Source organism: Fulmarus glacialis, unplaced genomic scaffold (genome assembly GCF_000690835.1).
Source record: "Fulmarus glacialis isolate BGI_N327 unplaced genomic scaffold, ASM69083v1 scaffold24257, whole genome shotgun sequence".
Classification (NCBI taxonomy): Eukaryota; Metazoa; Chordata; class Aves; order Procellariiformes; family Procellariidae; genus Fulmarus; species Fulmarus glacialis.
In genome coordinates this window covers 838-27,769 of record NW_009224137.1, presented here as the reverse complement: position 1 = coordinate 27,769, position 26,932 = coordinate 838, and the positions used below count along the sequence as shown (strand labels likewise).

Here is a 26,932-nt window from a genome sequence, read left to right as displayed (position 1 = left end):
TTAATCATCCTTTGAAAATTCCACAAGACTTTGGGACACAAAATCATGAATCCATATATCAGTATCTGGAAGAGATGTGTCCACGAGAAAAGTCACTATTTTTCGATCCCAAGAGTTAGTGCTTTCATTAACTGCCTGTATCTGTGCCACCAAGGGTTTCTTCTCGACAAGATTCCGAAACACTATTGATGCCTCTTCTGACCACTGCTGGCTTTTTACTCCTAGGACAAATGTAAAGCAAAACAGAAGGTCATTTATATTCTAGACCAATCTGAATGATTAAGTTTATAAAGAAGTGAGAGGAGTTTAAATAGTTGAGAAAACATGTTCAACTGAATGCGGCTTAACTCTAGAAAAGAAACAGAAGCTCACTCATCTCCCACACAAACAAGCTTAATTATTACAGAGACTAGGACATTTATTTTTTCTTGAAGGCTAAAGATATGGACAAGTTTGCAGAAGTGAAATGCAAGTGCACTGACTCACTGAGTAATTCAAAGTGTATCAGCTGCCATGCATGATCAAGGCGTATTAGGAAACATGACAAAGAGGAAACTAAAGAGCCTTTCAAAACAAACTATTTCTTTGCCTTCTGCCTGATGTTGCTGAAATTATTTGTCCTGTTGGCCTTTCCTTAGATTAAGTTTTCTTCATCTCAAAGCAGCATCAGCTACTAAAACATCTGCCAAACCTTCAAGTCCCAAACTAGGTCTGCTGAGAGCAGAAACGAAGAGAAATGCTGCTGAACACCTCACAATTGCTGCTATTTTTTTGAAAGCAGCATCCCACAAAGTCCAGTCTGCTCAGTGATGTGATGCTAGAACCCAAACAAGTTTTTGAATACAGCTGTAATCCACCAAGAAAGAAGTGGCTCCTTCAGACTTGGAATTCAGTCTCCCCAGAAGACCACTGGTGTACAGCATCTAGGCACAAGGGGCTCAAATATTATGCATGAATACCCAAACAACAACTTATGGATAAAAGAAGCAAAACAGTAAAGTGACAACACTTTGCTTTTACTATTAGCAGCAGCTTGCTAGGAGAGGACAACACAGGAACTCAGCTCCTTGCAGGTTACAGAAGGAATGAGAAGTCAACAGTTCATCAACTGTTAAGAAGGGGTAATTAATGCTAGGAAAGGCTGCTGGGGAAGCAAATGGGATTTTGCAAGGAAATAGACCAGAGCCTAAGAGGTAGCAGAAAAAAGAGAGAAAAAAGTGGAAGAAGAGCAAGACAATAGTTATCGATCTTCCGTGCTCAGCTGGCCTGCTTTGACAATATGAAGCAGCTCAGCGGCCAACTTAACTAGCTACTTGGGGTTCTGTGAAGCATGAAAATTGGATGACTTGCAGGCTTGCTCAGCTGCATCCTGTACTACCCCAGTAGACAGACACAGCTAGAAATAAGTTTCATTTCAGCACTGCACTGCTAGGACCCCAGCCTGTAGGTAACACATCCATCATCACTACTTTAAAGCAACCCCCAAGGTCACACTGAGGCTATGCAGGAAAGCAGATCCACAGAAGGCAACCTAGGATCAGAGCCCCAACTCTGTGGCCTGTCACTTCAGACAAGCATATTCTGTAACTGAAGGCTATACTAGGCTGACCAAACAGCAGAAGAAAGCAGCAACTGAGTAAGAAGAGACGCATACATCAGAAAGCAATGCAGAAATGAAAGAAAAATTTGGAAAAGGAAAGAAAAGACAGCAAGGAGAGATCAAGTTTTATTTTTTTAATTCTATCAGATGTATGCACACTCTCTATGCCCCATATTCTCAAGGAAATTAATCTTACTTAAGTGTGCTGAAAGCCCCAACCCCGCTTGTGGGGGTTTTTTGTTTGTTTGAGAACACCAATATATTTCAGGCAACTCCGCATTCCAAATATGCACTGGAAAACAGTAAATTACAATAGGGGCAAAATATGTAAGAAAAACTTATCCAGAAACTCAGCATCTAGTTCCTGGCTTTATGTAGATTTATGTAGATTAGGATAATCAGAATAAAAGTTCTTATCAACAGATATATCATAACTTTCACACTTTGTAATGGGTTATGTTTAAGGATCCAAAAACCGTTTAGTTTTGATTTCCCTGTGTCCTTCGCATATTAGACATCACACATATTAAATGATAAATATTTATGAGAATGAAAAGCAGCTGAGGGACAGTTTAAGCAATCTTCAGTTTTACACATGGTAACTAAAAGTGCTACATTAAAATAAACAAACAAATAAGAAAACAGAACCATCACCACCTATGTCAAGAAGAAAAGCAGAGCTACTCTGATGACATGAACAATTCATCACTAACCTTTAGCTTTGTCCACTTTACATTTCTGTTCATTTGATATCCCCACTGATACAAGACTTCAACAAAAAAAGTTGTAAATGCTTACTACCTACCTGCAAGCTGAGCTGTTACAGCTTGGAAAGGTAGTTTTCTAAACGTATCCACAAGTGGCTGTACTTTCTCCATGCTGACAAACTCATGTTTACCATAGTCCAGCTCATACACTGACAAAAACCCATTTCTAAGAATTCCTTTTATTATGACCCTGTACCACCTAAAAAGGGGGAGAACAAGAATAGACAATTTTAATTCATATCCACACACTGGCAAGGCAGCAGAAAAATAATACATGACCAAAAGATCTTAACCAACGTGTCTCAGGCTTCCCAGATCTGGTGTTATCTGAACAGAAGTCAACCCTTCCAACTACAATCTGGAAGCATGAAGAGACTGCAACCTCATTTACTCTCTTCATCTCTCAGATACCATTGGACATCTGCCACCTTGTTAACAATGCAGACAAAGCAGAGCTAGGCTTGCCTAGCTTAGCAGAGCTAAGCTTGCCTTCAAAGATTTTAAGTATCTACTTACTGATTTTCAATTTTAGCTGCATACAGCTTGTTTTTTTCAATGTTCACAGGTTTCTCTTCTGCCCTGCTGTAGTACAAGATCATTTCTTCCATTAGGGCTTCCAGATTATGTAGCTCTTTCCAAGGCTGGACAATAAAGTGACCTGGATGGCAGGCCACCGAGACATAGACATCCATGAGCTCACCAGTCTTTGACAAGGGTAGAGGTGGAGGCATATCAGTGGTAGACACTGCACTGCTGGGTTCTCTGGCTGAATCAGAGAAATTCTTCTCTAGCCTTCCACTAGTTAACCGTAGAGCTGAAACAGCATCACTTGTCACTTTTGCGGAGCTAGTCCCACTGGGTGTAACACTCAAGAAAACATCTTTCTGATGCTTCCACAAGTCTGCATTTTTGATCTGTCGATTGACGCTATGATCCATGTCTGGGAAATTCTCTGGAGCAAACAAGTAAACGTGTGCAATTCCCTTTGAACCATCCTGTTTAACTACCTTGGAAAACAAAATACAGTTTAACTTCAGTTAATAACTATTAAATGCACTATCTGATTTTGCACAGAAGACTAAAGCCTTTAACAGAAGAGCGGCAACAATTCATTACATTCTATATGCACAGAAGTATTTTCAAGGTTCTCTCAAATATGTTAATGAAGTTGTTGGATAGTAAGCAACTCACAGCAGAGCATTAGCAGCTATTCCACTACTGTAAAGCAAATACAAAGCTTGAATTAAGTTTTGCTCTGCCCAACAGGTTCAATCTCAGTACCGTGTGTACAATTCTAATTTTCAGGAGAACAGTAGCCAGTGTCCATACAGGTCTAAACAACTAAATAATGCTTTTAAATGTTAGCACTTAATCCTTCAAAATTGTGTCCCTGTCATTATGGGAGATGAAGCCTAGTAAATTAAGGATGGAAAAAAAATAAAGCTGAAAAAGGCTTCCAGATTTTATCACGCAAAATTTTCAAGCACCGACATAAAAATATTTCCTATTTAACATCAGATGTGCTAGCATTAGTGATAGTAAAGCACTGAAATTTTAATTTGACAAAGTAAATAACATTTCTTTACAGATTCTTCTGTTGATTTTCCTAGCCAGGAATAAAAACTTTCCACAATTAAAGCATAGATCTGTCATCTATTATTTAATCAAGCAAAAATTAGCACCAAACTCAAACTATCTTGGAAGAGGATGTTTAGAAAAGCCAGATGCAAAAGTCCCAGACTAGAGGAGCTATGTTTTAACTATAGAGTCTCCAGTGTTAAAGCAAGCAAAAAGGTAAAGGAAAGCTACAAAACACTTTTTCAAAGTGCTGTGACAGTATCTGGAGTCAGATTTTTAAGAGGAAATTAGCTTTGTCTGTAGCTAGTAATACATTTCCTTTAGAAGGGTGTTTTCAGTTAATTAAACTGGATAGGATACATTGCAAGTGGAAATAATTTTATCTCAAAGATAACAGAAATCCTAAATATACAATAGCATATACTAAATTGCACTGGATTAGAAAAAGCAAACAAAAAATAAAGCTGCTTTCCAAGATCAGAAGGAGAAAAAGCTATGCTCACAAGAGGCATAAAAATAATTTAAGATTAACTCAACAGTTGTATCTTTTTATGTGGTGAAACATTAACAACTGTGTTTCTTTCTTATTAGCTGGTAAAATAACTCTAGCTGCATATTTGGACTGGTACAGTAAAATGTGAAAGGCTAATGTGAAAGTCGCTAAACTCTTGAGGGGAAAAGAGAAGCTTCTAACAGGCTTAAGCAAGTAAGTTTTATGCCAAATGTCCTAAGAAAAGGACCTTGTATAGAATTTATGTCCAAGAGCTGGCTACAAACGTTTAAACTTCTATTTAAAAAATCAATTTGATGAGTGGTTAAGCTTCTAGAGTTGTTCTTTCAATGCTCTTTCCACACGCCTATGGATTTCAAGTTACATAGGCATTTTGACTATTTACCTTCATGCTAAATTCAGGACAATTCATTACAGTGTCTCTCAGCCACAGAACAGCATCTGGAGTCCACATACCAGTGTTAGGAGGCAGATCTGCTAGGCAGCATTTTATAGCCTAAGAACAGAATTACGTATACAAGGTATAATTTAGTAATATGGAAACTAGTCCACAGGTTCCTATTCACAGAAACTTCATTAATGCTGACATATTCAATAATGTATGACAAACAGAAAGAGACAGAGGAACATGCAAAACCAGTACCATTACACATACACAACATCCTGTCGATACATAGGACTGCATTATGATTAATTTCAGGCAAAGATGCACAATGAAATACACTCCAATGTTGAATGCTATTAAATAAAATAAAATTTCATTACATAAACCTTGAAGTAGCAGCACTACAAACCTGCCAAGAGATCTAGCATAGGTTAGCTTTAACATGTCTTTATACCTGAGGAGGTATTGCAATTACTTCTCTCAGGAATTGTGGTGGGATTTCTCTAAGCTCTGATACTTTTACAGTTGCAACTGTTCCAGTATCTGTGAACTGCACATCAAGAGCCCGTCTAGTGTGAATAATTCTTATCTGAAAGAAGAAAGCAAGAGCATCATTTTGAGTTTAAAAACACAACAGTGACACACACACTATAATAAGTTTCACAGAAACTAAGGCTTCAGATTTAGCTGAACAAAAAGAAGAGCCATTCCTATGTGGCAAAACTGTAGCTGTTCTTTGAACACTTCTTACCTCTACACGCGCCCATTTTCCTTTGGAAGGAAACAAGCAGATTTTGCCACAGAAAGGTAACGATACATTAAACTCAGATGTCTGCTGCAAATATAAAAACAAAAGTTAAAAAGCATGAAGCTATTGCTATCTGGCATTCAGCTAACCATTTCAAAAGCCACACATGGAATAAACAGTTCTGAGAAGCAAAAACTCTGTTTCAAATATGAAGTGTCTTTCCAGCCTCAGAAGCATTTCTTATCACACTGTTTTAAGCTTTGCCAATTGGTAAAGCTTTAATTCCAAGCTGTGTATCTTACAGGGAAACAGAGAGAATATAAAGTGCCAGAGGAAAAAAGCCACATTTGGAAACACCGAATATGAAATCACCAATCATTACTTTAATGTTCTCAAAAGTAAGACCAGTTTAGAGCTGTGACAGACCACTGGAGAAGCTCCCACCTTATATTCTGGAATGCATCATTTGTTGAGATATTTAACAAACCAAATTTACTACTGACTCAAATGAAAGTCTCATGGGGGTGACATTCACCATGATGATCCTAAATAACATAACAAGACAATGGCTACACTGCAGCATGAAGAAACTCCATTTGAAGACCCATCAACACCTTAGTTTGTTTAAATTCTCAGGCAAAATAAAAACCCTCAAGATAAGCTGCAAAGTCAAGATTGCTTCTTTTACCCCCATAAACAGATTGATATTAAAAGATTCTGAATGTCAAGGACTCTCTTTGATAAGCAACAAGAACCCAACATACACTCTGTCCAGAAAATCTGAACTTTCGAAATACCTGTCTGGCTGGCCTGCCTTGGTGTTGCTAAACCTTTCAGGGTTCTACACGCTTTCCTTCAGTGTTTAGCTTGCTTCAAACTGAATTTTGGTAACTGAGACATGTTCAATATAAAGTATTTCCAGATGGTGTGTGTTCCACAACAGGTCTAAAGCTCAACTTCTACACCTAAAAACACTTTGACAGAGTAGTTTCACAAGCAGCAGTTCTAACAGGACCTTCAAGGATCTTCATTTCGTGGTTTGATTCTCTAAGGCTCAGTTGAATGTTGAACAAATTAGATTCTCTTAAGATTTCTTCTCTTTTGTATAAATTCTCTTAAGTCTAGTAAAGGTTGTTGCATGTGTCTGTAAATGGCCGGTGAAATGTCTGCCAGACTTCTCTGCCACATGCCTATTTTAAAGCAACTTAAGACTTTTGAAAACGCCTCCTATACATCAGTTCTAGTTGAAATTACCCACAACGTTCAAGAGCTAAGGGTACAAGGACAAGATATGCAGCAGATCAGATCAAAGCCATTGAATCTCTAAGGAAGCCAGGCTAAAAAGAACAGACCTTGGTTACACTGCTTTTATTGTCACTTTGCAGGGTGTGTTGTGGGCCAGGCTTTTTATGCACCTCAACTCCATCATGTAAGTAAAACTTCCAGAAAAAAAATACGGCAGCATCTGCATAGGCTTTATACCAATCTGATGCAGTTTCCATTAGAAGCTTCCCATTATGAGCCATATTGTTACTGTTACAACTATTCAAGGAAAGTTATAGTTATTGAAGCCTTAGACAGCTTGTGAACAAGAAAGCATCAAAAGACACTTTTCACGCTGAAGGATGCACCCCAAAAAACTAGGAAGAGAATTTATAGCCTTTTTGAATAGTCTATGGCTACCTCAGATACTTGAGCTTGTGTGCAAGGAAAATGATTGGTACGCTCTGAAGAAAGGCTACATGACTTCACCACTTCTTTCACTATAGAACCTACCTTGTAATGGAAGTAGTCTTCTAGTTTCTGCAAGACTTCAGAAAGTTTAGACAAGCCTTTAGATGGCACTTGGCAATACAGGCTTCCATCAGAGAAAACACTGGTTACTCTGACATTTGTATATAGTGCATCTACCTGGAACAGTAAGATTTTGACAAGAAAAGGGGGAAAAACTTAGCAAATTTCTGAGTACTGTTTTTTGTCCATTCAAGACCTTAGCAGCCAATAATTTTTAATGAATTAAGAAGGAAACAGGAAAATGGTACCTGTAGGTGCAGTTCAAGGGACTTGTCATACAACGCCTTCAGACAAGTAGCATTGATGTTGATATCGTCTTCTCCGGAAGTGTCATAAAGAACAAGAAGAGGAACATCACTCTTTTCCAGTATTTCCACAGCAAATATCTTGGAGCATGTCTGCGATTCCACAGTCTTTACTAGGACAGGATCATCACAGAAGACTTCCAGTCCTGTAAGACACACATATTTTTATGTATCACTGTATTCAAAGGGAAAAATAATAACCAGGTCTGTGTTCTCAACAGGAATCTTTCCAAGAATCAGAGTGTAGCAGGAAAGTTGTACTGCACCCCTACTTGCATTCTGCTTAATTTCCACCTTTTTAACATAGAAAGGCATCTTTGGGGCAGAGGGAGGGGAGAAAAAGATCCTCTTCAGAAAGAGTCGAGGCAAATGCATAGAGAAAAAAGGAACACATCCAAATATTAAACAAATAAACAAACAAAAAGCTCATTCATGGCAATTTTATATATTTAAAGTAAAATATTTTTTTAAATGTTAGAAATGCCCACCGGTTTTAGGAAGGTAAATAATTTCCAGTCTAGGAAGTCTGCAAGTATGCAAATACTGAAAAGGGAAGGATCACTTTAGGATCATATTTAGGAGTATTGCCGGACCTGGCCACAAAAGATGTGCCTCATTTGTGGAAAAGGAGTTGTCCTAGTACATTGCTTCACACAACAGCAAGCGTTTCCTTGTATTTCTTTAGGCTCGCATATATTAAAGGGACAAAAACATCCAAGCTAAGTGCAGAAACAACTAAGCTCTATTACGAGATACTGGATATCAAGGTCTTCTAATATCAAGGTTTCTTTATAAAACTCTCCTTCACATCCTTCCTTTCTTCCTTCTCCTTCTTTCCATGCCTACCGGTGTCTGCTTAGACTAGCTGTCTTGGACAAAATCTAACATACATAGAGTTATTACAAACAAGGATCAAAACTCACAGACTGAGATGCTTCAATCCATAAATCGTGCAACAGCAAGCTGTATAATCAACACCTTCTCTTACCTGCTAGTTTACATTTTGCAGCTTGAAATGGAAGCGAATTGAACTGTTTCTGTAGTTTGTACACACTGTTGCTTTCAACAAACTCACTGAAGCCATGATCAACATAGCATACCTGACAATGGAAAAGGGAATAAAAGCGTAAGATCATTAATATAATTGTAAATATGTTTTCCCTATGTCTAGGGAAAAGTATTCAGTTATCACATTCTCTATGCAGTCAGAGACAATCACTTTTCGTTAATTTAATACTATATAATGCCATTAATCTCATGTTTATTTCATTGCTTGAATGTTCAGAGTTTTTAGGGAAAGCTGCCTTCTCAAGATCTCTGTAAAACCATCCTCTCCAACTGTTCCACAGAATCTCAACCCTTAATAGAAACAGTGCTGGAAGGACTCAAACCACATGAAGAAAGGTAATAAAGCGGCAATTTTTATTTGTAAAGTTTTGAAAGTGTTGAAAAATCAAATACCACTTAAATGCCATTCTATGTTTTGCCTTTTGTTTTTACAACATTAAGAGAATCATTTTGATTTATGCTTATAGTAACTTTGATACAAATACAACAGTCAATGCAGGAAACCAGTCGGGAAACTGCTGATAGGTAGCAAATGACTGGAGCTAAAGTGAGAGAAAGAAGGCTTTGACAGGGCTTTTTACAACTTTTTTCTAAACTCTATCATGCAAAATGTCTGCATACCAAACATTGAAAAGGTACTCTGAACACTGTGTCAGAGGATAATCAGCAAATAAAGCAGTAGCCTTCTTTTGGCTGATAGCTCTAGCTAGAGAGAAATTAGAGGCAAGCGTGCTACCAATGTCCTCTCTAAACCCAACAGTCTTTCACCGATTTCTGACACCCCCCTCTAAGTTGCAGCTGAAGGGTATCACACTAACTTTCAGAAAAACCTCAATTCTAATATATGTGCTATTTAAGTATTTATAAAATGGATCAACCTGAGAAGTATGTTAAGCACACCTGGGAAAACAGTCACCTAACTGGGGGAAGAAAAAAAAATAAAAAGGTATCATTAATGTTTGACTAGGCAAGAAATAATTGAGAAGTTTGAAACTTGTTTTACAGTTTTATCATATGTTCTAGTTTCATTGCAGATGGCAAGAAGAGTCTGCTTGGCCCAGGAAAAGTTTAACAGAGGAGTTAAATAACCTCAAAGGGGTTTAACTAAAATGCACACTACATATAACTCACAGAATACCAGATCTGCCTGGAAGGGAACACAAGTATATCCTTCTCATTGTCTTGCCATTTAGTGCATGTAATAAGATACTTCAGTACAAGACTTCAAACAAGATCTATCAACAAGTGAACTTTGTTCTTCCCTTTCCCTTCCTTTGTCCCACTCCAAATAGTGCTACTACAGCCATTCCTCCTGAGATTATCAAAGGTACATTTTCAGTACAAAAGCACTATAGGGCCCAGCCCCATATAAAACCCAAAACAAAACCCCAAAACTCAAACTATTTATGGAAAAAAAACACCTTAAAGACCATTTAATTTTGGTAATCACATAACTTCAAAAAAGTCTTAATTCCTCATATAACTGAAAATAGAAGTACTTCAGGGCAAGAAAGGAGAGAATGCTAGTGCAGCATATTTAGGAATTGACTGTGTATCTAAAAAACAAGATTGTTTCAAGTCTTTCTCCAAGTGCCAAAAAAAGTAATTGCTTGCCTTTATTCTGTTGTCTTCTAGAGAAATTATCCGAGCACGCAACCAGGCATCTTCTTCAGCGTGTACTGCAACAAGTTGCCCAACGCTCAGAGATTGAGCTAGTGACACTGTACTATTCTGACTGTAGTATGCTTTCATGTCATCTTCCATTTGTTCCTGGGCGCAAGAATAATCTTTGCCCACATACCTACAGTATTTTACCAAAAAAGCACCACAAGAGTTAGGATGCAACTTCAAAAAACTGAATAAAAACCTAAGAACATTTATATGCATATATGAATATGAATAAATCATGGATATATACACATCTAAGCACATCAGTATCCAAACTTTTTTCCATGAACAAGGCTATAGAAAAGTAAGTGACATAAAATTTAGTAGTTTTGTTGACAGCTAAATGGGGTCCAGCAGTGTATAATCTAACATGCTTAACTGGATTTTTAATAAGAGCTGTTACTTGATTATTACAATCATGTAGAGCAACTTGACCACAAGAACAGAGTAGTATCTGGGACCAAGTATAAAAGAGAACTAATACGTCATCTCTGAAGTTACTCTGTCATTAACAAACACCAGTTTAATCATGTTTTCACTAGAGTTGATCAAAAACAAGGCATCTAAAATAATAATAATCAGCTGTCAAACCATGTGCTGTTCACTCTCAGCCTTCAGAACAATCCTGATATTAGGCTGCTGACGTAATGGCTCATACTGAAGCAGTTTGTGTTGCATAGATCTTCTTTAATAAAGTATATAAACTTTACTAAAAACTCCAAAAGGGAAGTTCTGAATGCTTCAGAAACAAGTCAGATTAGAGCAGGCGTAACTTGTTCATAGAGTGATTAATACTGCTCATTTCTACCACACAGTTTAATTATCATCCTACAAAAATCTAAATTTATTCTGAAAGTCTGCTATATGCCCAGGATTAGTGCAGATACTGTACAATGACATCCTATGCTAACTTTGTTATAAAGATTAAGTTAAATGTGATCACATTCCAGGGAACCCTCATTTTCCTAAAGACAGCCTACTACCTCACCATCCAATTATATATTGTTTTTCAGAATGACAGACCTTTTGTTTCTATGTAAGCACTCACCTACTTCACAATGGACATGAAGTGGGGCAACAGTCACAGATGTGTTACTTAAAAGTTTATTTCTTAACATTTGTTTCATAAAGATACTTACAGACAGTAGGAATATCTTAACAGAAAGCAGAAGAATCAGAATTTCCTGCCTCACTCACTATTTTCTGGTAATAGGTAAGCATCATACTGAAGAAGTTTTTGGATGCTCAAAGCCAATTGAAAAATTATTTTTCAGATTCTTTCGAAAAACAGCTTGGAAAGCAACTTCAAAAAAGTGTGGTAGAGACTAATCTATGTGCAGGTGGCCAGACACTGCAAGTGTGCATTCAGCACCATTCTTAGTCTCAACTGGAACCAATTCACATGTCAAGTAAAGCTTGCTGCTTCATTGTGAAAGGAACAGAGGGGTATGCTTCCATAGTGAAACAAGCTATAAAATTTTGTCTATTCAAAAAGATAAAAGAAGAGGAAAAAAAGTATCTGAGCTGTAGCACAGAAACTCGAGGTAGTTGAAAATAAAAGGTGATAGCTAATTATTTCTTGTGAGAATTCAAATGTAGCACCTAGCATATCATCTCTGCCTTCGATCACAGTTATAGATGTATAGCAAATATCTAAGAGTGTTTCTATCACCTCACTTTCATTCTGACATCAGAATTCTTACAGAATTGTACCACGTCTCAAAATTGAAAGAGCACCAAACCTTCCAGTTTTGTCTTACTCGTACGGCAGTTGAAAGGTTTCAGCCAAGCAACAACTAGCCACATACCAAGAAAGTAAAGAGATATTGCTCCATCCCTAAGACAGAAAGAGGAATCTTGATTTCATTGATCCTGCAAAAATCCACATCAACCAATAGCCGCTACACAGTTCTTGTGTAGATCAGGAGAAAGTGACTGCTAGTACATGCACGGCAAAGGTGAGTCTATGCATTGTTCCCTTCCTATATGTCTACATGAACATTTTCTTGTCATGGCAAAAAACTATTCCCTTCAGGGCTAATTTCATCATGAAGATAAATGACCTTGCTCATGAAGTACACACATAACCCTAAGTAGTCATTTCTGTACCTAGGGCCAAGAAACCACTAATTACCACCATGTACCTACACAGAGCTGACAAATTCAGAAATTTTAATATTGTCCAAGAAACATGGTCCAAAATTTGGGAACTGCTGCTTTAGAGAAGTTTTGCAGAGTTAAGTCCCACCTGCATCGCAAGCTGGAAGTAAGAGACCAATATTTTTTTCCTGCTCTTCCCAATATAAAACATGTAATATGCATCGTGTCTAACTGTTTCAGCATCTCTATGTACAGATGACTACATGTCTTAAATTGGCTGTCTTTCCTGGCACTATTCATCTCCATCATTTTTCACGTCTTAGACTAAATTCAAACAGAGCTCTCACAGGAACAACCTAAAACATAAAGCCTCTCTTCTCTCTAATGTAGTTTTTCCTCCTGTGATTTCTTAATTTAAGCTCACAAATTCCAGCTGTGTCTTCTTGGCAAGAATCTTGCCTTATATTATGCTTTGTGATAAGACCAGGATACAAAATAAATAGACCAGTATACAAAATAAATGTATAAGCAATGTACAAAAAAAGCTTATCTGAGAAAAAGCACAATATAGGAATGCTGCTAGCAGCTAAACAAAGATGGCAACATTCTCAAATGAGAATTTCTCTCATAACCCCCAAGTATCAGGATTTTCACCACAGATTATCAGCCATTAAGATTCCATGACTTCAGGGAACTGAAATGGTGGACTGACACACAAAGAAAGTTCAAAGTTGAGTATTCCAATTCATTACTTATAGCTAGCTACTTATAGAGAAAAATGGTATCTAAATTTCAGCCTTAAGGCTAGTGTGTTGAATATTGCCAACCAGCAACGAGGAACAGGGTATTAGTTTCACACATACTTATTTCGATCCTTATCAGAACCTCTGAGAATGACTGAAACTATCTAATGAAACCTGAAACCACAGAAGCTAGTGGGAAAAAACAGAGAGCGGTCAATATAGTATATTACCACACAGTTGCTCAATACATGCTTTGAAGTGACATTTAAAACTTTTTAAGATTAGGCTCGATTTGAAGTAATTTTCAAAATGAAATATCCTCTATAAAAAGTGTTTGGGTTTGGTTGGTTGGTTGGTTTTTTTAAGTTTTAAAGAACTGCTAGGATTTGTGTGTTTTATCCAACAATGAAGTATAGAAAGCTTATCATGGTATTTCCTGTAACAGTACAATAACATATATGTAAGATAGCCACTACAATCCACTTCCTACACTGTCCTCTAAGGCTGGACTGATTAGCAACCAAACCAAGACGCACTAGTAGGTTATTGTTAGATGGAAGCTCATCTGTCCCCAAAAGTGAAAACTGCAGTGTAATCTGAACACACTCAAGTCACACCTAGTTAGTAGTAAGTCAGTTACAGAAGTAAAAAAAAAATTTAATAAGTATTGTAGCAGTATAGGAATACTACTATGTGTTATAGTAGCGCTATTTTAAAAAGCCTTCCAATGGGAAGTCAAATCTGCTTTGATTCTCAGACAAGCTAATGATAGAACTGATCAGCTCGGCACAGAAAAAGTTTCAGAAAATTTCCATTTAAGCACACAAACAAAAGGATTCTTAAGTTTCATTATCAAAATAAGTAAATAACAAAGTCCTGCAACGTCCTGTTCATCTGTTCTCTTACAGAGAAGGTCTCTTATTCAGACCTGCACAGTATGAATATGTGGATTTATGAATAAAGCAAAAAAGATAGATTTTGAAGTACAAACTTGCCTAATTAGGACCTCATTAGTGTTTTTCAGTTCTAACACCATGACGGACACAGATCCTTCCGATGGAATGATTAGAGGAGGAACAGTTATGTTCTCTGGATATTGGTCCTTGGATTCTTCATACTGTTGTTCAAATGTGGCCTTCACACCGCCATGCCTCTGGACTTTCTCAGTGACATTCAGATTTTCATCAATGCGTCTTTGGGGTTTAGCATAGAGGATAGCCTTTCTGGGGACTTCAGATACATAGTCCACTATGCATACATCTGAGAGCAACTCTAGATTATTTAGAATGTCTTCTGGAAATTTTACTTGGTAAGCATCTTGGTACAATTTGGGAAGTGCATTAGCCCAAAGACCACTGGAATACTTCAGCAAGATGTTAACAACTTTCTGCTTGAAGTCACTACTAAGTGATGTGGTCTCCACATTTGGTTTTAACAAAGGGTCTACTTTTGAGGAAGTAACATTCTGAGATGCCTTTTCTTGGTCTGTATCACTTTTTGCTGTCGGTGGTATTTTCTTAGCAGGATAAAGAAGCCCATCCATCTGATCACCCCTGTGTACTTTCTCCACCTTGGAAAACAAAAAATAGAGTCAATAATCAGTTGCACCTCTAAGTCTAAATCATTTTGCCAACTACATTTTTATAACATGCATTTTATACAGACTTTGAAGTGGACATCCACAGAGAACTAAGCTTGACGCAGTTACTACAGGGTAGTATTTCTTGTAATACTTCCTCCACCATTTTGAAGGATACCAAATACATATGACAGGGCAAATATCTAATTTATGCAATACAACTCGGACTTGCTTCTGAAGAAGCAGAGTCTCTTTTTTCTTCTAGAAGGACCAGAAGATGATGACACACTCCACAAACTTAGGTCTTTTGTACATTAACCCCTCTGATCTTCCACACAGGTAAGCATATCATAAACAAAAGTTTCTGTCTCGGTTTACTAAGGGAAAGGGGATTTAATTGTATACTTCAGAAACCAGAAGACATCTGTCAGGCAGTGTTGTAAAGGCCACCTGCTGTCACGCTCAGGGAATCATTTTTTCTTTAAAAAAGTTCTGAAATTAAGGAAGACATTTCTGGATCATAATAAATTTCATAATAAATTTGATTAGGCCATTTTAAACCATGCCCACAGTCTCCTTCCAGACCCAGATGTTTTGCCAGTCCATATGTCTCTACCCTTTGCTAAGTTCAGTAATAAGCTTCCCACATGGTCTGAAGTCACAACCTTAAAAGCACCATTTGAGAACTGTAGAAACAAACGCATAATAAAATTCCACTTCCTAAAGCTATGCAGTTTCAACCTAGATCAACCTAACCGTAGCTTAGCAGGGATATCTATGTAGATATGAAAAGCTCTCAGTGTTTTCACATTGGTCCCAAAGCAAGAACAACTCCCGCAATAAAGTAAGTTATTAAGGTTTATGTAGCTCCAACTTGATGTTACTTCCTTAGAGGAAAAAACTCTCATCAGTTTCCTGGGTCCATATCACACCAAAGTCCTTTTCAGAGGCAGATCAATGAACAAAACATTGAGTAGTTGAATTACTTGCTACTACTCAGGGGTAGCATTTACCTTTATGATATTAATGTCCATACCCATCAGAACTTTATGAACCTTGCTAAAGTCATTCTTTGCTGTTCTGTCTTAGCAACGTACAACAGAAGCATAATGAAGAAGACTTCAAGTATTATCTTACATAACACGAATAATACATGTCACTCACTATCAAGATAACATTAACAAGGCAAGAACATTTAGATACAATACATTAAAAAACCTGAAAAAAAGGGCCATTACTTGTCAAGAACCATGTATTTTCTCCTATGTACACCTCTTCACACTCAGCCCAAATTGCCACATGATGATCTGAATTGAGAGAGTCAGCAAAACCACCAAAGGGTTACTACACAAATGCATTTCCATACACTTGCTGTGCATTGCGTTGTCTAGAATGGTGCAAAAGCAAGCTACCAAACAGTTCTTGGGAATAGCTCTTGGTCAACTTCCATGACACTAGCACGCATGCTATCTAAAATTGACACAAAGGAAATAGTTTTCATAGATACAAAAAACCAACCATGTTAGAGAATTCTCATGCATTCATGGTGGCATGTCTCAATCCTTCTTCATCAGTGAAAACCAAAGTAGTAATATTTTATGCAAGATTAAGACATGACAAGGCAAACAAACCTATCTGACAACCCTCAGGTCACCGAATTCATGCGAATGAGTACACAAGCTTTAAGACTCGAGCCTTTCCAAGTAGGCTTACTAAACCAAGGAGACACTCCCTCTTAATTGGGGGGAGGGAAGAAGTAGTGTCCTATAGACATCCATTTACTAAAGAATACGTATCTACTACAGGATAAAATATAAACAAATCATATAAAGGAATTCAATGTACCAGTGGTATATTCACCAAGTTCTTAAGCATCTCTGCTAGTCAGCTTGAAACAAGAGATGACAAAACATGTCTGGCCATGCAACCTAGAAGGACCAAAGATGTCTTCAATGATTCATGACAGGAAGAACCTACGTTTGTACCCTGTGGTTTCAGGAATCTTATTGTGCCTCTTGAACCACAGGCGAAGAAAGGAGCTTGGTTAAAAAAAAAAACAAACAAAAACTTATCAAAGCCTTGCAAGGGCTTTGATATACAGTCAAGAGACCAAAGTATATCGAGTGGCCCAGAGAAAAAATCAGGGCACACCACCTTGGCAGGTAATGACATTCTAGGTACAGAGGAATTGATAAGGATGTCCCAAGTGTCCACGCACAACATTGAGGAATTTGTTCAAATGACCAGCCAAGGAAACTTCTAGCTCCAGAAAATACTTGGTATTATCAGGACAATAGTCTGTTTGAGAAGGCTGTGTTGGAATGTATGGCAGTTCATCCTGAAAGAAGCTTGATGCAGCTTCATGCACCCTTTCTCTTAGCTAGCTCTTTTTAACTAGTGCTGCAAGAGAGATGCGTAAATTTTAGCTGACATGACTATTAAACCTTACACACTAAAGACTGGCAGCAGACTAAAGAGGGAAGATCCTTAGAGACCTTTAAGCCTCTTAACTCCAATAATAGCTCTGAGGTTTTCTAGGCATTGAAGCTCTGTTTTGAAGAGACTGTAGATGCTGCCTGAGCAAACCATTTAGAGACAGAAAAATGCTATTTCAGTAAGTTGTTTCAGCTTACTTCAGCATAAATAAGCTCAGGTGGACATCATTAGGCTACTATTTCTTGCATAGAAGTTAATGTTCAAGGTGCAACAGAATCCTCCAGACAGTGCTATGGTCAAGACACCTTCAAGGATGCACAACACTACAGAAACTTTTAATTATAAGCAAACAGCTTCAGTTGTGAGCAGCACTTCAAAACAGCCAGCCTTTCCTTAGTACAAATACCTCAACTTCGTTTCCAGTTGAGTTTATAGATTTGCCTGCAAGGTACTTCCCATTAGTATGGCTGGCAGGCCTGCTTTGCAAGCACAACATGCATGCTGTCACCTCTCCATTAGAGAGCACAAAGCAGAGTCAACAGCTGTCAGAATGTATTCTCAGGGCAACAGAGACTGAAGTCATTCTACACAGAAGAAAAACATGTTTGTCCTCAGCCTGAGTAACTCCCTCCTAAGAGGGAGCTCTTAAAAATTAAAGTCTGAAGCCCAAAATAATAAAGCTTCAAATAAAAAAAAACTCCCAAGATAAATACTGACACTGCAACCAAGTCAAGTACAATGCAAAAGAAGAGCAAGCCTACTCCTTTTGACACACACAGATAGAAGGCAGACATGCTCCTGTATGTGTTGCTAGGACAAAAGCTTTGTATATGTGTGCTTGACAATGTGCAAGTAAACCACTACGCTAATATATATAATCAAAAGAAAGGATTCACTTTGCGATGCCAGAATGACCAAGATAACACCGAGTCTTGTTTAATTGTGTGTACAGTGATGATCAAAGAGCAAATAAACTGGCAAACTCCTAGAGCATCCATACCTTCCAGGAAGAAAGTGGAGAAAATATCTCCTTGAAATTAGAGTTTCTAGTCAGAGAAAGTGTCCTTCACTTTCAAGGTTACATTCACAACTAGCATATGCAGCTATTTTCTGCCATTCTTCTGCAAGGTGGGGAAAGGAAACGTATAGTGGAAGCTGGCATTTAATGTCAGTGACAGAGCCTCATCATATGTGGCAAAGAGGAAAAGTCTGGCTCCATGATTCTTGGTATCAAACAGGTCCTGAAAGACTACTCTAAAACACACGGAGCAGAACTATCACTCTGACTCAGTAAGAATAATTAATCAGAAGTGTGATGCATGAATTCCTTCAAATCTGATTTAAATATCCAACCCAGAAGCTAGCTACCACGGTATACATATCATAGAATACCTACGGACACATTTTCCTGACAGACAACTTGGACAAATGCTTCAGTGTGAAGGCAGCTCTCATATACCTTAATGTCTTCAATCGTACATGAAGTTCAACTCCCAGCAAGCTGGAGCGCAAAGCAGTGAGTAAGATATTCCCGGCCTTCATCAGCAGTACCTTGCATCCATACATTTGGCTGACAGCGTCTTTTCTCTGTCAGAGGCAGCCACTATAACTTCAGGTCCCACTGTTTTTTGCCAATCATTCTACAGTACAGCTCTCCCCAGGCAATGGTGAGATGCTGCTTCAACATCAACGCTCCTCTCCTCCTTGCTCTTCCAAATAGCTGCCTCTGAAAGCAACAGAATTTAAGCTACCAAGCTGTTGAATATGCATGCAAAGTAACCAATTCTGGGGAAAAAACCCAGACTTGCGCAATGTTCTTGAAAGGCTGAAGATCCCCACTGCACAGGGTGGCATCGGACACAGTAAAGAGCTTTTCCTTACAAGGCTGTGGAAGCCCCCTACGTCATCCGGTTACAGCTTATCCTGGGGATCCACTCCAGCTTTTACAGCTTCTAGTCCAATATGCAATCAATTGTTTTGCATGGGAAGCTACAATACCTAACTTCTTACCCTAACTGCCAAAAGGACACATTAAAAGGCTTGTCTTCAGCCAAACCTCATGTCAAGTGGGAAGCTGGAACAGGACAGGAACAAGACTGAAATATGTTGCCCAGAAAGGCTGTAGATTGCCCGTTGTTAAAACATGACCAGATACAGCCCTGGGCAAACTGTTCATGGTGACCCTGCTTGAGCAGGTTGCATTAGATAATCTCAAGAGGTCCCTTCCAATCTCATTGATTCCGCGATTCCGCAAAATGTTTATGCAATGTTAGAATTGGCTCAGTTCTTTTGAATTTCAATTGAATTTCAGTTATCAGGATGTAAGAACTACCTTCAAAAATTGCAGGCCTCTTACAATACTAGTGAAGGCAAAATAATTTTGAAAGGTTTTTGATTTAATAGCCTTTTCGGTCACTAACCCTGAGAGGTATGTCAGTTTCATTAAGAGGGCCCAGAAAAGATCAGTTATGATATTCAGACAGGCAATGACAACAATAAATTTTGGTGGATTCTTCATATACAAAGAAGATACTTTCAGCCCTTCAACTGAAGTGAAAATTTTCTGATACTACAATGACTTTGAAACCTTTCTATTTCTGGTAGTCATTACTTCTGTACTTAACTGAAATATTAAAATACAAGTCACATTGGGCATATTTTTGTATTTTCTTTTGTTGTTAGACTAAAGGATCCTTGTTGCCAAGATATCCCTTGTTCAGGTTCAGCTAGTGCTCAGGGCTGGGGTGGTAAGCTCCACAAAATTCAGTACTGTCTTTAGGTTGCCCCTTCTGCCCATCCTCCTTGCCCTCCCACTTCACTACCTTGCACATCACAGTGAAGATAATTATTCTCCACAGTTTCTCGTGCTTTTGAGACTCTGACTTCTAAAAACATACAGTAACAAGTGAAACTCTGTGATGCAGTAAACCAGCTGAGCCAATCTAACAACTCTGTACTGCAGAGGGCTGCCCTTATTCCTCACATCCTTATGCCAGCACTAAGGATCAGCAGAAACCTTTGTCAGCAGTTCTTTTTGGCTGCAGTAATTTTCACCTCATAATACAGTGAAGCCTTCCTAAAGGGTCAGAGAAGTGCAAGATTTAACACACAAGGAGTTGCAAGTGTATGTGAAGCAGGAACAAGGAAAGATGCTGTCAAATGGAGTTTGACTTCCTTTGGTGGCTCTGTTGTCTAACCACTCATCAGTAAGACTGAGCCTCAGGAACATTGAGTTAGCCTGTTCTAGCACTGTGTTTGGACAGCAAAGTTATTCTGGATCTTGTGTCCTCAACTGGCTCATTTCCACACATACTATGATGCCATCTTCTCAGTGAGGCTGATACCACTGTATTTTGACCTGTACTGTACTATATACAACATGTCTAGTTAAATTTTAGGCAGACATGTCTTCTGTTCACTGAACTCCATTCTAAATGGGTATTCTAAAGCAAACTGTCAGACCAAACACTGATTTCTTCAATGAGCATGGCAAAAGAAAGCTAACTATCATAATGTTAGAGCTCACCTGCAGGAGACAGTTCATAGGGCTTGTGTAAAACTCCGCACGCTTTCATTCATACGTACTACCAGCCATGATACCCGCTCCATTATCTTCTCCATGTGCAAAGTACATTCCAACTCATAAGAACACACTATCTATTACGTATAATTTTGATTTTTTTATTCTCTCAAGTCCATTCCTCTGTTTGGAACGATGACTTTTGCTTCACACAGCTTAATCGTGGTATAGAAATTAGTTCCTTGAGAGTAAAAACCTGACAGAACCGAAGTTGCTCAAGGAATACAACTGGTTATTATGGCAATCCTCCTCTTCTCTGAGTGGACCTGTTTAATTCACTCTGAACACTACAGTAAAAACCCAGCTGCCAGATGTAGTAGTATGTAGTACCCTGTTCGTTAAGAGAGGGGATACCACCCAGGAACAGAGATTCAGAAAACAACATCCCTAATCCAGTTTCTATCAGTTTGTTTACCAGCTGATCCTGCCATCTGCCTAAACCTTTAGTTTCATTTTCTGCAAACAGTCACAACTTTTATAAAATGTAAAAGATGAAGAATATTCTGAGAACTAGATACTGTTAAATAAAAAAAAAAAATCCTACCTGTCAACTAGGCAACATATGCAAGTCCCATTCTTGTCTAAAAATATCTTCTACCTTCCTGTTGGTAATGACAAACTCCAACTTGTAATGACTACTTAACCCCTGCCCCCAAAACCAACCACAAACACCCAAAACCCACCAAACAAAACCCATGCCAATTTTCCCCTTCTTTTCTTTGATTTTTTCCAATTATGTATATTCAAGAAGACAGACAGCCTTTGGGACTTGCCCAGCACCATCCCAGACATCCAAGAAATTAAGGGAAGAACACTACGCTTTCCTTTACTGTGTAAAACCTCCTCCTCAGAATAAATAGCCAGGCAAATCTTCTCCAGTCTAAGGAGCATTTTCACGCAGTATCAGCCAATACAATACCAAAGTAAACTAAAGAATATGCTCAGGTATTACATATTCTTTAGCCCTATGCTTATTAAAAAGCTGTAAGACAACTGACTGAGGAATGGCAGATTACTGGAAATGAAACTGGCCTCTGATAACAATAGATCAGTGGTTAAACTGATAGGTAGTCAGAGCCAGTAGGATGTTTTACGAAAAAGAACATCGTTGTTCTAGAACTGTTGAAAAGCAAGTATAACTCTTCTACCACAACTGGAATTGCCAAATTCAGAATGGTAGCGTTATTTTTCTATCAGCTCCTTAAGAAACCAGATAGAAAGACTAAAGCAGCCATTACTACAAGAAAACTCAGAAGCAAGTCTAGAAGCATGCATCCCTTCTTTCTGCCAATTAAAAGGTGGCTGTCTACTATTTGCTCTTTCTCCTCTTCTAACCGCAAGAATGAATTTGAGAAGACAAGTGGAGAAAAAGATGATAGAAGACAGCTTCACCTGACAAACGACACAGGGGACTGACATATTTTGTTATCTTCTGGGTGGAGATGGGAGGAGCACATCTGATTTTGACATGTGCTTATACAACATGTTTCCCCAGTGGTACAGTGTTTGCTATTTTGTTCTCTATTCATGCGAATAGAGACCTGACCATCTTTTCGGGGAAGTCTGCTGCCTCCCTAGGGCCCAACTTAGAGATGTCACCAGACAACTGAATAGCTTAGTACAGCTTTTGGACTATTATCCACTCCTTTCATGTGGGTACTAATGATGTTGCAACAAAAAGTCTACAGTCAATCAAAAGAGATTTCAGGGCCCTGGGAAGAATGCTAAAAAATTCAGGAGCACAGGTAGTGTTTTCCTCAATCCTCCCAGTAATGCGGAGAGACTTTGGAAGAAAGAGATGAGCCCAAGATACAAATACCTGGCTCTAGGACTGGTGCCTCCACCAAAACTTTGGGTTTTATAACACTGAAGAACCTTTGAGGCACAAGGTATGATGGGGCCTGATGGGATCCATCTGTCCTGATGGGGGAAACACATTTTTAGTTGTAAGCTGGCAGGACTGATTGAGAGGGCTTTCAGTTAGAATCACTGGGGGAAGAGGATGCCAACAGGAGAGCTGAAGGTTAAGCCAAGGATTGGCATGGCATCGCCTGAGAGTGGCTATGCTAGCGGGAACATTTATGCTGCTTTTAGGAGCATGGAGGGCTCAGGAGCACATCTGAAATGTTAGTACACCAACGCATGCAGTATGAATAACAAAGAGGATGAACTAACCCTAACCCTAACCCTGTTGAAGCAGACTCTTACTCTCCCGACTGAAGCCTGACTGAAGCAAAGACTTTTTGGGTATTACATAAGGGTGGTGAGCATATTTATTCTCAGCCCAATTGCTCATTAAGGCTTGACTATAATCTGTGAGTGCTAGCCACTACATAATTACTTTGGACTTTTGCATTTAGCTATGCAAAATGTGTTGCTACAGGTAAGATGCTCAAGCAAGCTAACCTAAAGAAGGGAGGTAACAGACGGATAGAGAACAAGATCAGCCTCAATCCTTTGTAGTAGGTCCTCTTGCCTGAAAGGTGAAGACTGAAAACAAGATCGTCAACCTGCAACTTCTAGTGATTTTTGGAGACTTCAGCTCACTAGGTTGGAAAAGTTTCCATTACTGGTGGTTGTAACCTAAACACAGAAATTATCATTTCCCAGAAGTCAAAAATGAAATTCCTTCCTTTCAGAGAAAAGTTTAGGGATCTGAGTTATTCAGAAGTGACACTGTCCACAGCAGAGTCCTCAAATGATGAGCTTGGAGAGGCTGAAAGTGTATAACAAGGTTAATTGCCTGATGGTTTGTAACTAAGCTACTACTGATCAGTATGCATTCAGTAAGAGTATGTGCTGTCTCTTTACGAAGGTACTGAGAGAAACACCAGGCATTTTTTCTGTTCTTCTGAGGCTGGCAGACACACCCAGTGTAAGTACCCAACAAGGCAGAAATAATTCAGAAATTAGTCATTGAAGCATCTTTACTGATACTGAAGAGTACAATCCGCCCTCTGGCATTTCAAAGGATCTACAGAGCCCTACACCTGCAGACAACTTGTTTGAACCAGGAATAAACACTGATTATATTTAAGAGATGTATGGTAGCCTTCACATGAGAAGGCCTTGGTCCCAGTTCAAACTTCTCCATGCCAGAGCCATGACTATGGTTTACATAAGTCAGTAAACTGAGATGAGGCTCATTAACAGTTCTCTGCAATCAGACTGACTGTGCCAAGACAACTTGATAGTTCTCATTGGTGTTGTACTGTGCCTGCTGTATTACAATGTTTCCACAGATTTAATGACTACTTATTTACGCTAAAATGACTTTATTTGCTTGCTAGAAAGAAGAGATAGACCCAACAGATAACAAGTGAAAGGACAATGAACACAGACTGAAGATCCTGGATGAACAGTAACATTTTGTCTGGAACATTAGCTAAGAAAAAGACTAAAATTTGCAGCATGAGTTAAGTAACTCAAAACATAACAGCTTGCTCCATGGATAACACAGGATGTGACCATCAACCACCAAAACAAATTGCTGCTGTCTACATACGTTACTGATGTCTGTAGTAAGATGTCACAAATGCATTTTATATACGTGTTAGAATACCATACACACAGGCAAATGCTGTTATTCCTGAAGAGCAATTATTTAATCTCAGTGAAACTTTTTTTTTTGCATTTAAAGTTATTACACTAGAAAAAACTTAGCAGTATGTACATGAAAAGTCACTTCAAGCAGACAGATGATCTCATTACTTCAATACCCTTTCGGTGCCACGGTTTGACAGATGTTGATGAAGTTGAAAGTGTCCATTGATACAACTGCTCTGTTAAACTAAAGCTAAACAAAGCCTTGATGCAAACTTGCATTATACCCTAAACGAACCATGAGTGCAGAAGAAGAGATAAAAGCACAGCAATTGAAAACCATTAAACCAGTGGTGATGGCAGACCTGTAAGTGGAGGCTCAGCCTGATACCAGCTTCTAATATGAAGGGCAAAGTCCTGGTGATCAAGAGGTAACACACATCGGGGCGGGGGGGGGGCGGCAGGAATGGGTTGAGCTGTAATCTCTACCCCCATTATCACACTTCACTTTCACCTATTATTGTATCATAAGCCTAATTTACACAGCAAAATTCCATAACCTTGACTTAAGATGTGAGAAAGACCCGTGGAAAAGTCTGTAGAAAGATAATAACTACAGATAGAATTAAAACTGTTCACACAAGATTTGCTGGTAACTTATAGATTTAAGAGGAGATAAACGCATCAACAAGGAAAAGCATAAAATGCAATGGGGAAAAAAACCCAACATGGCATGGAGAGCAAGTGTCATCAGCTGCGGTTTGGAGTCAGTTAAAGGTGGCAACTCATCAACCCATGCTCCAGGAGGCCGCAGAAACTGACTTTTCCTCTCCAAAACAATGCTAGTCCAGCAAACAGTGATTTTTTGGGTGTTGTTTCAAAGGCATTGTTACAATTTGGATGGGGGAGTGTTCTTCTTTCTTCTTTTTTCTTTTTTTTTTTTCTTTACTGCTACAGATCATGAAAGGAAATGCAGGACTACATAAAATAACATTTGGCAAATGAACACTCAGAAATCTGTAGGGTACTGTCATCTTCCACAAAAATGACATTCAATACTTACTGTGCACACATGAGGCCAGTTCTCAAGCTGTCGGAGCACTGCTGTACTAAGCTCCTCCCAGTACATTTCCCGGTAGATCTGTGGCATCTTTGACACCCAGACACCACTACTGCACTTGCTCAGAATCTCCTTAATGCGACTTTGAACTTCATTGATATGAGCAGCAGAAGGGCCAGAGGCAAGAGTATGTGTCTCCACAATGGATGTATTCAAGTTATCTGTTAAACAAAAATACAGCCTTGAAGTAAACATAGCCTTATCAGCAGAGAGAAAGACAGATGATTACCTACCTACTTAAAAATTAAACATGGGAGCTGCCAGCATAACACCAATTCTAAAATGCAGCTCTCTTGCCCAGCATGGCTGTTTCAGTCCCTTTCTACTGGAAAGAGCCATGGAAACCTCAGACGTTTAGTAACTAACCTGAAGCTGAATTTTCAATCACTGTAGTTATTTTCATAAGAAGTTGCTAAATGTTTCTTCAGAAGGGATCCTGGAAGAGGTTACAGAACCCTCAGCCATACTGTTGCTGAGAGGCTGTACTGAGGCAGTGTCCCAAAAGGACACAAGATAATTTCTTTAGGAGTACAAACACAACAAAGATACAGCAAAACACCCAAGGATGTTCTTCTAAATTCAGTCAGATGTACAAAACAGACCAATAATTTGCCTTTCATTATAAGATATGTCCTGAGGAAAAGTCTGAACCCAGCACCCAGCCTTTCTGTGCTACTGCTTACAAGGAAGTCCTTGGAAAGAGACAGCAACTGTCCAGCTACTTTGGACAGTTTCATACATTGTGTGCAGAAGCAAGACAGTCATTATCCCAGTTGGAGGTTCACATCACTAGTTGCCTGCTCCCTCACCTCTATTCCTCTCCTCCCTTTGGAGGGATGTATTTGCTACCAGACCTGAAGTTTCACAAATCAGCCTGACAGGTCTCAAAGAAACCATCATTTAACAACCCCATCAACTGCATGACTGCTGGAAGCCAGGCATGCAGAAGGGTATTTTCTAGACAGCTAGATTAGTGTGCTGCTTACTCCTGAAAGACGGGATTTCACACTCCTACACCAGATCCCTACCCTGGCAGTGAAGCTAAGCGTACTCCTCCTGTTTCCAAGCTACTCACACTTGCTTTGTGATTGGCTTTGACACTTACTACACAAGGATCTTCCTAGAAGACAGAGAGGCAGACAAGTAAACACACACATTTCCCCAGCACCATGAAATCAGAGTGAGAAGATTCACTCTCAGAACTTTGATTCTCACCCAAACCTATCTTCATTCAAAACAAGTACTAAGACGGATTTTTCTTAAGATGACACCCAGTCTAATGTCAGTAGTTGACAAAATTTTTCTTAATGGACAAACATACCATTTGAATCTATGGAAGAGCTTCTGGATAGGTGAACTTGCAACTCCTTTTGAAACCGTGGTGGGACAGTTAGTCTCTTCTCAGAC

The 26,932-nt window shown here is 38.8% G+C and overlaps 1 protein-coding gene across 1 annotated transcript; it reads right to left on the bottom strand.

Annotated features, from left to right (window-relative positions):
• On the bottom strand, positions 1–26,932 carry TDRD7 (tudor domain containing 7; the record flags this gene model as incomplete). Its single annotated transcript, XM_009582064.1, has 13 exons — positions 1–221; positions 2,406–2,566; positions 2,884–3,374; positions 4,842–4,952; positions 5,296–5,430; positions 5,593–5,676; positions 7,366–7,500; positions 7,632–7,834; positions 8,677–8,788; positions 10,371–10,557; positions 14,263–14,837; positions 25,469–25,686; positions 26,847–26,932. Coding segments are annotated over 13 exons (2,719 nt in total), but the record flags the coding sequence as incomplete, so codon positions are not given.